Source organism: Anthonomus grandis, unplaced genomic scaffold (genome assembly GCF_022605725.1).
Source record: "Anthonomus grandis grandis unplaced genomic scaffold, icAntGran1.3 ctg00000577.1, whole genome shotgun sequence".
Taxonomy (NCBI): Eukaryota; Metazoa; Arthropoda; class Insecta; order Coleoptera; family Curculionidae; genus Anthonomus; species Anthonomus grandis.
Genome location: NW_026088544.1, coordinates 1 through 15,865, shown reverse-complemented (window position 1 = coordinate 15,865; position 15,865 = coordinate 1). Strand labels below are relative to the sequence as shown.

General features: G+C 32.2%; 1 protein-coding gene across 1 annotated transcript; it reads left to right on the top strand.

The window, feature by feature from the left end:
- Positions 1-13,368: 13,368 nt before the first annotated feature.
- LOC126749729 (uncharacterized) lies at positions 13,369-15,201 on the top strand. The gene is made up of 2 exons (XM_050459414.1): positions 13,369-14,941; positions 15,067-15,201. Exons 1-2 carry the CDS (start codon positions 13,369-13,371, stop codon positions 15,078-15,080), a joined length of 1,587 nt encoding a protein of 528 aa, XP_050315371.1. The 3' UTR covers positions 15,081-15,201.
- Positions 15,202-15,865: the final 664 nt, after the last annotated feature.

Sequence of the window (15,865 nt, the reverse complement as noted above, 5' to 3'; positions counted from 1 at the left end):
TTTAATATATATACAGTGGTGTCCAAAAAAAATAAGAGTGCCTGGTTCTAGTTGAATATTCCTAATAATATATTGTGCTACATAGAGAAAAAAGCTATAACGATGTCATATTTGTACAACATATGCCATCAATGATAAAAAAAATAAATAAACATTATTCTTTCTTTGCCTTCAGTTTAATTTTTAATTATGAATAAATATTTATTTCTTACAAGTTTTATGAAGGACAAAAAAATAGGAGTATTTTTTAAAAATGACCATAAAAAATTATAATTACAATGTACCGCAAAACAAACGACAGTATAAGATAAGCGAGTCAGTACTTTTTAAAATAACCTTTATTCTTGAGGATAGCTGCGGATCTTCATGGCATTGAATCAAATCAAATCAAATGATTTATTTCCATTAACATCATAACAATGTATAGGAATTGTCAATAAAAAACTACTCTTGGTCTGTTTTCAAACAAATCTCAAATTTAAGCAACACTATGAAACTATTGTAAACAAAGCATATAAGCTTCTTGGTTTTGTAATAAGAAATACAAAACATTTTAAAGAAATAAAATCAATAATAATTCTATACAACTCACTGGTCAGACCGATATTGGAGTATGCCTCAGTTATCTGGGCTAAAGCAATGGTGCATATTAATATGATTGAGAGGGTCCAAAAAAGATTTTTAAGATACCTGTACTTAAGGACACATAATGCATATCCTTATATGATCTCCTATAATAGTATGCTAATTGAATTTAAAATGGTACGATTAAGTGTTAGGCATAATATGAATGATGTCTTATTTGTTTACTACATAACTAACAACTTAAAATATAAGAACTGTTCTTTAACTAATCACCTATCATTTGCTGTTTCTAAAATCAATTTGAGAATAAGAAATAACAATATTTTCCAGTGTTCACCCTCAAGTTGTTCGCCATTTAATAGAATGATGCAAGAATGTAATAATTATATACAAAAATATGATATAGATCTCTTTAATATTAGTATTCGCCAAATTAAGACTGATTTTGTATCCTTATCTAATTAATCATTTACTTGTTAATCTGTTCTTTTTGTTTTTGATTTTTAATTGTAAGTAGGTGTATTTTGTTAAATGTTATTAGTTTTAGTGTAGGTTTAGTTTCATCATTATTATTGGTTTTCCTTTTTCTTTCTGCAAGCCAGTAAGCACTCCCACATATAATTACATTTCAAATGTGTTTGTAAGAGTATAAATAAATAAATAAACTATCTTAATAAAAATAGTATAAAATTACAAAGATATGAAAGGAAACAAATTTAACTTAATTTAGTCAATAAATCTACAGTTAAAGAACTCTGTCAATGAATAAAAAGGACAGTCAGCTAACATGGTCCTAAGAGCCCTCTTAAAAGTTGGAAAAGTCTTAGCTCTCTTTATTCTACATGGGAGATGATTAAAAATTTTGAGAGATGTAATTTCCGGACCATCCTGTACCTGCGACAACCGTGTAAAAGGGATGTATAATTTATCTGCATTTCGAGTTTCATAAAAATTAAGATCTCCAGATCTCATGTAGTTTGAAAGATTTTTATGTACTTGACATGCACACTCCAAGATATAAATGTTATAGTTGGGATTTTTTCTTTTTTAAAAGTACCACGGCAAGTTTCTCTGAAGGAAAGTCTAAACATCGTACATACAATGCCCTTTTGATTTATTAGCACTCTCCCAATACTGGAGGAATTACCCCAAGCTAATAAGGCATAGGATAGAGTGGAATGCACTGAGGCATAATAAAAGCTTTTAAGTGTATATGCATCCACATAGTCTTGAAGTTGCAAGATGGCATAATTGCTGCTGGACAATCTATTGCACACAGATTCCAACTGCGGATCCCATGATATATGTCTATCAATTACAATTCCCAAGAACTTGGTGGAGTGTTGTTGGATGAGGCTACTTGATGACTGCTCTCTAAGGAGTAAGCTCCAGTCCTGAATAGCTCGAATCAGAGTGAAAACAATAAAATTGGTTTTCAAACTATTCAAACAAAGACCATTTTTCTGGCACCACCCCGCAATATCAGCTATACACTTGGTGGCTTTTGAGTGGATAGACTGATAGTCAGTACCCGAGACAACTGCTGATGTATCGTCGGCAAAAAGTGTTATGTAGCTGTCATTAACCAGGAGAGGCAAGTCATTAATAAAAAATAAAAATAAAATGGGCCCAAGAACACTACCCTGTGGAACCCCAGTGATGACAGTTGCTCAATCAGATATGGTCACCTGACCACTAACTCTCAATCTAACAGCCTGGGTTCTACCTGTCAAATATGATTCAAGCCATTTATAAGCCGGACCTCTTATATCATAATGAAAAATCTTATTTTTAGTAGTAGTAGTAGTAGTAGTATTTTATTAATAATAATATACATACAATGCATTATTACAAGTCAAGTCACTTACTTACAAATAAGGATAAAAGATAAAATACAAATTAACAAGTTTTGCCCAAAAGCAGATAAAATATAACATCTAATCACAATATTTGCACTAAACTTAAAACACTTAACATACATTCTTATTAAGACAATATTAACATATAAGATTAAAATTAAAATTGGGATGAGAAGTACTCCTCAAATGAGTAGAATGCACCCCTCAAAAGATGCATTTTTATTTGTTTTTTAAACTGCGGAAGGCTAAGAGATTTAATGTTTGTTGGAAGACAATTATAAAATTTTGGTGCAAAGTATCTGGTTCCATTTCTTGATCTCTCAAGCCGGCTAAACTCAGGCACTAGCTCATTACAATTCCTAGTTTCATAATTATAAAAATGTAGGTGGGTTCTATAGTGATCCAGATTTTGGTGAACACGCAACAGGCACTGCATAATGTACACGGACGGCAAAGTTAATATTTTAAGCTTCCGAAAAGATTCCCTACAGTCATCTCGGTAACCCTGACCAGTCACAATACGAATACACTTTCTCTGCAGCCCAAATACTTTATCTATATGGCAGGAATGACCCCATGTCAGTATGGCATAAGTTAGCTGTGAGTGAAAACTACTATGATATGCTGTAAGTAAGACCTGCAAGGAAGTAATTCCCGCTAGATTTCTAAAGAGGAATAACAGACTGGACAGTTTACTAGACAGTTTGACTATATGTTGTTCCCAAGTCAATCCTGGATCAAGGTGAACACCAAGAAACTTAGCCTCACCTGAACAGCTTCCAAAAGCAGGATGCTCAGTCAATGTATTGTGCCGCAAAGTAAAATTAAGTGTTTGTGACTTTGAACTATTGAGAGAAAGAAGATTTGCCAAGAACCATTGAAAGAGGTTATTCTCGGGGGTCTGGAGATCTAAATTAATGATATTTAGATTTTTAATAGTAAAGCATGATTAATGGTATCAAATGCTCTAGTAAGATCAAAAAAGATACCAACAGATTTTAATTTCAATTCAAAATTATTCAATATATTTGTATAAAGAGATATTATAGCATCTGATGTAGAGAGTCCAGACCTGAATCCAAACTGATGACATGACAGTAAAGCAAAAGAATCTAAAAATGCAATAAGTCTTCTTTTAAAAGATTTTTCAAAGATCTTTAAGAATACCGACAGGAGAGCAATAGGCCTATAGTTACCCACTTCTGCGGTCTCCCCCTTTTTATGAAGAGGTATGACAACAGCTGATTTTAGCTCTTTAGGAAAATAGCCAAACTGAAATGATAAATTTAGAAGATAGGTAAGTGGAGAGATAATATGCTCTGCACATGCTAGCAATAAGTAACAAGGTACCTCGTCTACACCGGATGACTTTTTCCTGGAGGAACATTTTATAATCTCAAGTCTTTCTCCTTCAGTGAGAGGGAATAGAAAAAGAGATTGGGATAAACTGTTGAAAGGCACATTCATTCCGATGGGTGCCTGAAAATCATCTGTGATCTTTTGCACTGAGTGTACAAAAAAATTATTAAATGTATTAGCAATATTGAGGTTGCCAGTAACTTTCATTCCATTATCAGTAACCAAATTAGGAACACACTTTGTTCCGTGATTTGAAAAGTTCGTGATTGATTTAATACTTTCCCATGAGGCTGTTAGAAGTAAGCAACTTTGTTGAATTATAGGCTTTTTTAGCATTTACAATATTTTCTCTGATGTACCTTCAATCTCCTTCTATAGGATGTCAGTAACTCATGGTCATGAACGGTCTTTAGTTGAGAATGAAGTAGCTTCAATTGCTTGCCCTCAATAATTATCAATGGTGTTATCCACTGATGAGACTTTCTGTGATATGGCTTCAATTTGTTTACATAAGGAAAGCTCATATTAAATAAACTGGAAAATGTGTCAAAGAAGTAAGAAAATTTACTTTCAAAATCCAGAGTCTCAATAACTGACAAATTCAAATTCAAATATATTACATAAAGTTATATACAAAAGTATTTATTGTTACATAGGAAAAATAGGTACAAATAAAAATAGATAACAACCCTATTCATAAGAGAAGAAAAAAAAAGTGAAATACCTATATACCTAATGTAAAAATCCAAGAAGAGGAATCGGCCTAAGGCCATCTATGACGTACCTTATGTGCAGATTTCCTCTTCCAAAATGGCACAGATATTAAGAGGTTAAGAACGGCAACAGCCCGGCCGCTATGCAGGCGGAAAACAGGCGAGAGAAAAAAAAAGGCAGTAAAAATTACGACTAATATGCACTAAAATAACCCAATATCCACACACTCAGAACAACGTTTCAAAAAATGTTTGATTTTTCAATAAAAATTGTTTGGTTTTGGCTTTGAAAATTTTTGGATAATTATATTTTTTCAATTCAGCAGGCAGTGTGTTAAAAAGAACTGGTCCATAATAGGTTACAAATCTTTGGGTCACATTTGTAGGTTTAAATGGAATAAACATATTTATCTCTTTTGTTGCTCTTGTGAGATAGTTGATAGAATCACTATTAATTGGTGATAATGTAGTATGGACATAGTTTAAAGTGGAATGGATATAAATATTTCTGACACTTAGTAAATTTAGATTATTATATAGTTCACCAGTTAAAAATCTATATGGTCTTTTAAATATTATTTTTAGTGCAGAATTCTGAGTATTTAACAACTTCTTTATAGTATTGTTATACGCGCAACCCCATATAATAATACAGTACCTTAAATTGGATTCTATTAGTGCGTTATATAAAGTTTTTAACATTTTTACATTTAGGATTTCACGTACCTGATACAATTTATAGAAAATATTCCTAATTTTTTTATTAACGAATGCAATATGTTCCTCCCATTTAAGATACTGATCCAGTATAACCCCCAGATATTTGATTTTTTCAACTTTTTTTATTTTGATACAATTACATGCATCATTATGCGATAAGCAGTCATTATTATGAATAACAATCTCTGTGGGCGGTGGTTGATCTACTGACGTTGCGGAAAAACTCATATAATAAGTTTTATTAGTTTTTTTAAAGTTTAAACTTAAAAGCTTATTGTTGAGCCACTCATACATTTTACTAAGGCCAATTTCGGCTTTTTTAAAGACTCTCTTCCAAGAATTATCAGAAAACAATAATGCAGTATCATCTGCGTACGAAATAACTTCACAGTCGTCCAATAAGCTTCCTATACTATTAATATACACAAGGAAGAGTACTGGTCCCAGTACTGTCCCTTGTGGAACTCCGGTTTTAATGTATTTAGGAGAGCTCATTGTGTTATTAATCTTAACAAATTGTTTTCTGATAAATAATTTTTTAATAAGTTAAGAGGCCCGTTTCGAATACCAATTTTTTCTAAACGGTTAAAGAGAATTTCATGTGAAACGGTATCGAAGGCTTTTGAAAAGACAGCCAATGCCCTTTGGACAACAAGTTGTTAAAATAGCGTATGTTTTCATCAGAAAAGGATCTAGAACTCATAGAAAATTTGCTTAAATCGTGACTGATTGGGTTTCCCAAGTCAAAACTCAGTATCTGAGCACAATGATCAGAAAACGCTACTTCAAAGGTTTCAGTTGAAAACAGTGCAGCGTTATAGTGAATATATTATCAATCAAGGTACAGGATGAGTTCTAGAAGGTTCAGAAAAAACTAGTTTAAGACCATATGAGCTAAATGCGTCCACAATATGTACTGCTTCTTTACATGTGGAAATAAAATCATAGTTAAAATCACCACAAAAACACATTAAAATATTAGGTTTATATAAAAGCTTTAACAATTTCTCAAAGTATTCAATAAAAGTTTTAAAATCAGAGCTAGGCAATCAATCAATCAACTTTTGGCATGTTTTAACTGGGATGGACTACCAAGCTTCCTGAACATCCTTCCATAAATTTTCCTTATTTGTTGGTTTTTTACAAGCTACTCGGTTTTTCAGCGCCTTCCAAAGGTTTTTTCAATAGAGTTAAGGTCAGGAGATTGTGATGGCCATTCCAGAACCGAAACCCTATTTAGTTTAACAATCCGTGCCGTATGTTTAGGGTCGTTATCTTGTTGATACACCCACCTTATAGGCATATTTTCTTTGGCATATGGTAGCATGACTCTATCCAAGATATCCAAATAAATTTCTTTTGTCATGGTCTCTTTAATCCAAAATAATGGGACCTACTCATTGTAGAAAAAACAGCCCCATAGTTTGATATTTCCACTTCTGTGTATAACTGTGCCTATTATGTTCCTAGGATTATATTCTTCATTCATCCTCCTTCTAACGAATAATCTTCCATCTGATTCGAATTGAAGTTGATCTTCGTCTCATCACTAAAAAGAATGTTGCACTAATTTCTTTGAAAATTTTCATTAAAATTATTCTTAATAAATGCCAGTCTTTATTTTATTTTATATTCATTCCTTTTGCTTAGAAATGGGACTTTTCTGGCTACTCGACCATATAATTTTTGGTCTTGTAAATGTCTTCTTATCATCCTAGTGCTAATACTTAGGCTTAAGTTTCGTTTTATAGAGGTAGATGTGGAAAAAGGTTGTTTACTGACTACCCGTACAATAAACTTATCAGTCTTCCGTGTGGTTTTTCTTGGATGGCCTCGATTTTCAGGAACATTTTCCATTTTATTTTGTCTTTTTAAAACTCTGAAGATTACACAAGGTGATCTTTTAAGCACATTTGCTATAAAAGCATAGGATTTATTTTCATTCCTTAATTGCAAAACTAGACGCCTTTCTTTAATGGGGCTACAATGCTTTGCGCGACCTTCCTTTTCTAAGATAGTTATTATATAACTAACTTTTTTGTTAGTTATTATATTCACCTTCAATTACCAAACATTAAGAATGAATATATTAAGTTTTGTTTTGAATTTGTGTCAAAAGCGTTGTTGAAAATTTAAGATTATTGATAAGAAAATATTGAATGATAACACTTTTGTTGTAATTTGTTTTGAGCAAATGGGTAATAGTCACACTAGAAACTTCCCAAGGAGGCAATGTAAAATGAAGTAAATAGGAAACATATTTATGGAAAACATATTGATGCTTAAAAAAAAGCCAGCAATATAAATGATGAAAATCCGGTATTATATTCATACTAATAGTGCTGATGATTCAAGGTTATGACTTAAGTTGGTTTGTTAATCTTAATAAGGCACTTCCGTCCAGTCTCTCACATAATCTAAAATTATTAACAATTATGTTAATTTGGTTCCATCACGGTAAAATAGGTAGGCGCAGCTACTTAAACAAACTACATAAAAAATAGTTTTAACGAGAAAGTTTATGTACCTACTATGAGTCAGCAGAAACTATTATTATTATTATATTTAAATTTATGCTGTATGTCACAAATAGATTTTATTAGTTTGGTTACTAGAGCACAAACTATTAAACTCTCCATAAAACCTTTTCAATTTTCAAATACAGTCATTTTTAAAGTTTTCTTTGGCATGGCAATATTAAGAAATACAATATCCTTTTTTATTTAGGAGTTAAAAAGGGAAGTTTTGTAAGAATTGCGAATTACGTAAGTTCAATGCTTGGATTGAGTATTTTGGTTAACTAAAAATGGACTTGTTCACACTGCATACCAATTGACCAAGAAAATGTTGACCACACCAAAAACGGCTTCGATGATACCGACGTCATAGCAGCCAATAAAAAGTACGTGTCAAAACACAATGGATAAATACTTAACATTCGAAATACATCACATTTTAAACTACTTTCTGCCTGTTATTGTTTTTAACGAGTCCTTCGACATAAATAGGGATATGCATGTACACGGATACACATTTAGGTCTGAAATGCGAATAGCATTGGAATATTATTTTTTAAGTAGTAGATCTCAAATGGTTAATTTGAATAACTTACAATCTGTTTTTGTAGAATTAAATTTGGGGTTCCTCAAGGATCAGTGCTGGGACCTCTGCTTTTTTTGATAAACATTAATGACCTCGAAGGCAGTATCTTATTTTCTTTGCCAACGATACAACTTAAAAAAGGCATATGCACTTAAATATTTAAAATTCGCCTATCTACACGGGCAGTCGTGGCTTTAGGTCTTCCAGTGCTTTTACCTGGTACCTCATTTCCAAATATACAATATTTCTTAATTATCCGTGACACGGTGTTCTTAGGAACGTTTAGTCTTTGAGCAATATTATGCTGCCTATAGCACTGATTGTAAAAATCTAAAATTCTTTGGCGAATGTCGCTGGAATAGGCCTTGCCTTTTCCCATGGTAACACAAAATAAAATAAATAAAAAGAACCTACCAGTGTGCATGGTGTGTCAAATACTGCCTATAAAATACATCTTTTATAAAAAGTTCCAAGCATTTTGTCCAGCACAAAAATTTAAAGTATTTCTTATTGTCTGAAACAAGATAAGGTTGAAATTCTGGTATGCTTTTTTGTTTACTTATAAATATGTTTATTAATTGGATGTACAAAAATAAAATATAAATTTAAAACATTGGAAACATTTAAAATTTTTAAAAGTTCCAACTTTTATGGCCAATACTGTAAATGCAGATAAAACCCAACAACTGTACATATTTACTCACAATTTAGATTTGGCTAATGTTGGCAATGCACCGGTTATCAATCTTAGGATAAAAATTGATTCAAAACTTCTATGGGATGCACATGTTAATTACATATGCCCTGGAATCCTAAAGTTGCACTGTCTGCTTACTTTGCGTGTATCTATTTAAGAACCTCCTATGGGATTCTAGTTTGGGGGCGTGCAACCAAAGTGAGCCGTATTTTCTCCCTCAAAGAAAGGCTATTAGGGTCCTCGAAAACCTGGACTATAGGGCGCAGTATAGAATGCATTTCTCAAGACTCAATATTTAACTGTGCCCTGTTTATAAATCTACTATTGTCAATATTAATAACTATGAAACTTTTGAATATGTATATACATTCACATTTCACTAGCAATGACACCAATATTCATACAGAATTTCATAGAATTCATCGCATAAAAACGGGGGTATCTTTTTATGTCCCCTTGTTTTATAATAAGTTACTTCACGTGTTAAAAAATATCTTGCCACTAAGAGTTTTTTTAGTATCGATGATATATCAATAATCACTTTAGTGACCTCACAAACTTTTGTCATTAACTGACTTGTGTAAGCTTTTATGTTAGCACCAATAAAGTTCTTTGTTTTTTGTCTAAGTTACAATAGCTATGTCTGAAAACTTAAATTCAGAGTATAATTTATACCATAATTAGAGAATTTATACTGAAGTGTACTTACTTTGTGATCATATATGAACCTTTTATAATCTCTCATAAACGCGGGGTAGAAACTTCCTGGTGTTTCGATATCATGAATTGTATTAACAGAAATAGAGTGTTTTTTTTTACTATTGTTGACATGTGTATGTGTTTATAAATATTTTTAACAACTTTTATAACTTTACCGACAAACTTCTTACAGGCTTGAACTAAGAAAAAAATTTTATATGAATGTTTGTCCTAAACGTCTTACTTTCGAAACTGTAGGGAGTTAAAAATTAAAAAAAACATTTTTTTTTAAATAACTTTACTACCAATGTAGATATTTTTTAAAAAAATTTGCAGATGTGTTTTATGTATCAGGAGGGCATTTTTTGACGTACATGTAAGGGGTTTCTCGTATATATTTTTTAATAAAAAAAAACAGTACGCATTTTTTCTGCAGTAAATTTTATTTTTGAAGTCTCTGTTTAGTTTGGAGCAAATTTTTATTATTAGATATTTTTTAATTTTATGCATTGTTTTTGCGTGAATAAATAAAAACCTTTTTTGGGGAATGCTCACTTTAATATAATGTTCTCTTAAAGAGATGTTTTAAATTTGAGCTTTTTAGGAACTCAAATGGCCGAGAAATAAACAATTCGTACTCAACAACCCAGAATAATTTTTTTTCTGATGGGTTTTTTTTTATTTTTAAATTTATTTTATTAAAGTTAACTAAATTTTTTTTATTCTATAATACTACACCAAACTAGATAATAAAAATAAAACATAAACAATATAATTCTACTTATTATAAAGCCATATGTAAATTAATTTAAAAAAAACAGGGAGCAAAAATAGAGAAACACATATTTAAAGAAAATATATAATAACAACAAATTAATATTTAGTTGCATATCCCTTATTTTTAATAACTGCAAAGCATCTCCTTTTCATAAATCCAATCAGATTCCCTAAAGTCTCCTTGGGTACAGAATGCCATGCAGCTTCAACTGCTTCAAACAACTCGTCTCGATTTTTAAATTTTTCGGGATGTTCCGTACGATTTTTTTTGTACTAAATCCCATAGATTCTCTATGGGATTAAGGTCAGGACTCTGAGCTGGCCACTTAACAACAGTTATTTATTTGTTCTCAAAAAATTTTTTTTTTAATTTTAGCTGTATGCTTCAGATCATTGTCGTGTTGAAACCTCCATTGTAATGGCATGTTTTCCTTTGCATATGGCAACATATTATCAGTTAATATTTCTAAATATTTAAACCGATCCATAACCCCATCAATTTTGACAATGGGGCCCATTTCCATACCAGAGAAACAACCCCACACTTGTACATTTCCCCCTCCATGCTTAATAATGCCCAAAGTATACTTTGGATCAACTCTTTTATTTTTCGGACGCCTGACCCATAAAATACCATCAGAAGAAAATTAATTAAACTTACTTTCATCCGAAAATAATACTGTATTCCATTTTGCTTCTGACCAGTTTAAATGGTCATGTGCAAATTGAAGTCGGGGCGGTTCGATTCTTCTTCGAAATGAAGGGCTTCTTGGATGGTTTTCTTGCCGGCAAGCCACTGTCCCTTAAACGTCTTCGAACTGTATGGGCACTAATATTTACATCGTCTAGTTGAGATTTTATATCCACTGCTGTGTTAAATGGATTTTTAAGAGCTAAGGTTTTAATCTTCTCGTCAACTCTAGGCGTCGTTTTTCTAGGCCTACCAGTTTTAGGTGGACTTATTAATGAGTTCCTAATGCGGTGTAACTTTATGGTTTTGGAACCGACTGAGCGGTTTAATCTTAACTGCTTAGCAATGATTGCTTGCTTAACACCCGATTGATATTTTGATATTATCAACTGTTTTATACATAACGCCAAAGTAATACCTCGAGGCATATTTACAGGTTATTCTTTATTAATTAACAAAATATTATTGTGTATTGCTTTCAATAAGCAAACATAAACTAAGAACTTTAAAAATGTTTCTCTACTTTTGCTCCTCATAAAATAAAGATAAGCAAATAGATTGTTTTTGTTGCAAGAAGTTATAAATACCAAATATGTTTTTGCATTCCTTTGAACCTAAAGAAATAATGTGAGTATTTGTTTATTGGCAATAGTCGATTACTCTGGCTTTATATTTATTAAATAAAATGTTTCTCCACTTTTGCTCGGTACTGTATCTAAAAATATATAGGGTCTTCCATTGATAATTAACATATCGTATCGTATCGACCGGCAGCATTGTCATTTCGCTCCGTAATTGCTCACAGTTTTAGTGTGTTAAGATTAATAGCAGAAATAAGAAATTTTCACTAGTAGTGCTTTGTAAGACTGCCAATCCAACGCCATATGTTGTTACTTGATTAGTGAACAGTAAATGTGTTAAAAGAGTGATTTAAGTGCAAACAATAGACCAAATATGTCTATATGTGTTTTTTGTGAGGAATCTATACCATCACGAAAAAAACTGCCATGTAGTGAATGTAAAAACGCTTCGCATATCAACTGCGTTCACAAGTCCGTCGATGTTGCCAATTTGATTTCTGAAGTAAGAGGTTTATCCTGGAAGTGTGATGAATGTGTTTCAAAATGTATTTCCATTGACCAATCACGTTTAAAACTTCTCGTAAATGAGCATGTACAATCATCACTGGCTTCTATTACTGCTGCTTTTGAATCCCTAAAATCTGATTTAGTTACTGTAATCTCTGAGAAGATCTTAAGTGTCAAGTCGGCGACTACTGCACCGGTGAGTTATTCAAGTATAGCAAAAAATAACACTCAACCTGCTGTCTTGGTAGTGCCAAAGAACCAAGCCCAGACCACTGAAAAGACCAAGGAAGATATAACCCATCGAATTAACCCATCGGAATTGAATTTACAGTTAACCAAAGTAAAAGCGGTTAAAAATGGTTCCATTGTCGTAGGCTGTAAAAGTCAGGAAGAAAACAAAAAGTTTAGAGAGATGGCTCAAGAAAAGTTAGCTGATTCCTATGAAATTAAGGAGCTTCACGGAATTAGTCCTAGGGTTCGTATAGTAGGTTTTAGGGAAAATTATAATAATGACGAATTTCTTAATTTAATTAAACAAATAAATAAAGATGTATTTTTTTCTGAATCCATATGTAATGTTTTTAAAATATGTACGACAAAAAAAAGTGACAAGGTATTTCAGGCTGTTGTTCAATTAGATAGAGCGACATATGATAGGATCATAAAGGTGGGCACTGTTTTTGTGGGATATGATGCGTGCTCTGTATTCGATGGTGTTGAAGTAAATCGCTGCTTTAACTGCAATGAATTTAACCATTCTTCAAAAAATTGCATTAAAACTCAAATTTGTCCCAGATGTAGTGAAAATCACTCAGTAAAAGAATGCAAATCTTCCACATTAAAATGTTCTAATTGTATTAATCATAATTCTCATAATCGTGGCAACACTGTCAAATCGGATCATGCTGCTTGGGATATATCGGTATGTTCGGTTTTCAAGAATGCGTGTGCAAAACTACGGGCAAATATTCTCGGCCAATAGCAATTAATTGATAATTTCATAGGTCAAGGTGCTGCTTCTGTACCTGCCCATCTAACGATTTTGAACTATGCTCCTGCATTGACCCCGCCCGTATTGATGGCGCCTACTGCGAGCAACCAAAATTATTATACTGCACCGAGTACCGGACTTAGTAAGCGCTTTTTGATCTATTATCAGAACGTACGTGGCTTGAGAACAAAGACTGCAGATTTATTAAATAGCACCTCTGCGTGTTGGTATGATCTAATGGCGCTTACTGAGACATGGCTCGATTCGTCAATATCTGATGGTGAGGTGGTTGCGGCTGTGTACAATGTCTTTCGAGCCGATAGAGATTTTCTAAATACGGGAAAATCACGAGGTGGGGGCTGTCTGATAGCCGTTAATAAAAAGTTTAATGCTTTTAAAATAGATGTAAATCAAAGTGTTGATCTTGAACCCGGTATAGATATTGTTGGTGTTAAGATTGTATTAGATTTCTCGTCAATTTTAGTTTTTGCTGTATATCTTCCTCCTCCAGTATCTCCTGAAACTTTGGAAAATCTGTTTGAGTGTCTAACATCCCTTGACTGCATTTTTGGTAATAATATTTGCATATTGGGTGATTTTAATCTACCTAATTACGTTAACTGTAACAATTCTCAAGATAAGCATATTTTAATACTGCAAAACTTTATAACTTTTCTTAATTGCAATCAAAGCAACTCTATACAAAATTCAAATAACAGAATTCTTGATTTGGTCATAAACAATAATGAAAATTGCATAGTGGATAAATCTTTGGATCCGTTGTTAACCGAAGATACTCACCATCCTGCTCTTGATATTTCGTTAAAATATTGCCACTCTATGAATTTTAAGCGTAAGACACTTTTTAACCTACAAAATGCATTTAACTTTAAAAAAGCTAATTTTCCTAATTTATATGATGCCTTTTCAAAAACTGATTGGTCATTTATGGAAGCTACGGTTTCTGTGGAGCATCAGTTTAAGGTCTTTTATGATTTAATATTAAAGGAATTGGACAGTTTTGTACCAAAATATCCTAATATACCTAGGAGAAATTTTCCACCTTGGTTCACAAATAGTATTATAAGGGATATAAAGCTTAAGAGTTTTCATTACAACAAATTTAAAAAATATGGAAGAACCGATGATATAAACACGTTTAAATTGTTACGCAATAAATCTAAAAGAGATATATCTAAATCTTACTATCAATACGTTTCAAATGTGGAAAGCAGTATCATAAATAATCCTAACAAATTTTGGAGTTTTATAAAGAATAAAAAAAATACAAGAGATATTCCTAAAGATATGTTTTACAAGGACACTCCTATAAAGGGCACCCTTGAAATAGTTAATTCCTTCGCTGACTACTTTAAACGATCTTTTTTAAATAATAATTTACACCCTAATTCTCATCATACCCCAAATAACTCTCTTAATATAAATATTTCTTGTTTTTCAGAACGCGAAGTACTCAATGCTTTAAACAAATTAAAACCTAAATTTACAACAGGACCGGATCTTATTCCTGCATTTATTATTAAGGACTGTAGGCATATACTTGTAAAGCCTTTACTTGTTTTGTTTAACAACTGTCTTTTATCGGGGTCTATTCCCGCATTATGGAAAGTTTCCAAGGTTTGTCCTGTATTTAAAAAAGGTAATAAGTCCGATATATGTAATTATAGACCTATATCCATAATTTGCAATTTTTGTAAAGTTTTTGAATTTTTAATTCACGATAGAGTTTTTCCATTAACCAAAAATATTATTATTCCCCAACAGCACGGATTTTTTAAAGGAAGGTCTACGAGCACAAACCTTTTGCTTATAACTCAGAATATTGCTGAGGCAGTTGATAATGGGGAACAGATGGATGTTATATACCTGGATTTTAGCAAGGCTTTCGATCAATTGAATCATAGTTTAATTGTTGATAAGCTTAGTAATTTTGGATTTTCAGCTGTCTCTCTTCAATTGTTTCGCTCATATCTATGTGGTAGAAGTCAGTACGTGGAGTTATACGGCGAAAGGTCAAGCTCCTATGATGTAGTTTCTGGTGTCCCGCAGGGATCTGTGCTTGGACCGCTACTGTTTAACTATTTTATTAACGATATTGGTGATAAATTGGATTGCGATTTTTTACTTTATGCAGACGATATCAAGTTATATAATAAAATAAGAAATCTCGCAGATTGTCATAGATTGCAGTATAATCTTGACTTGGTAAATGCTTGGTGTGTAGAAAATGGTCTAAAGTTGAATGTTTCTAAATGTAATGTTATGACATATACCAACAAATTAAAACCGTTATTATTTAACTACGCTTTAAATACGACTACATTAATACGCACAAATTCTTTTAAAGACTTGGGAGTGTACTTTGATACCAAACTGTCTTTCTCATACCATATTGACACAGTAGTCTCAGAAGCGTCAAAATCATATGGATTTATTTATAGAAGCACTAAGGATTTCAGAAATCCAGATGCCATAAAAACATTATATTTTGCATATGTACGATCGCGATTGGAATATGCTTCGGTGATATGGTCGCCGGCTTATAATGTACACATCAACAATC

Bases quoted from the DNA above. Each gene is read 5' to 3' on its own strand.
- LOC126749729 (XM_050459414.1), top strand. From the start codon at position 13,369: ATGGCGCCTACTGCGAGCAACCAAAATTATTATACTGCACCGAGTACC.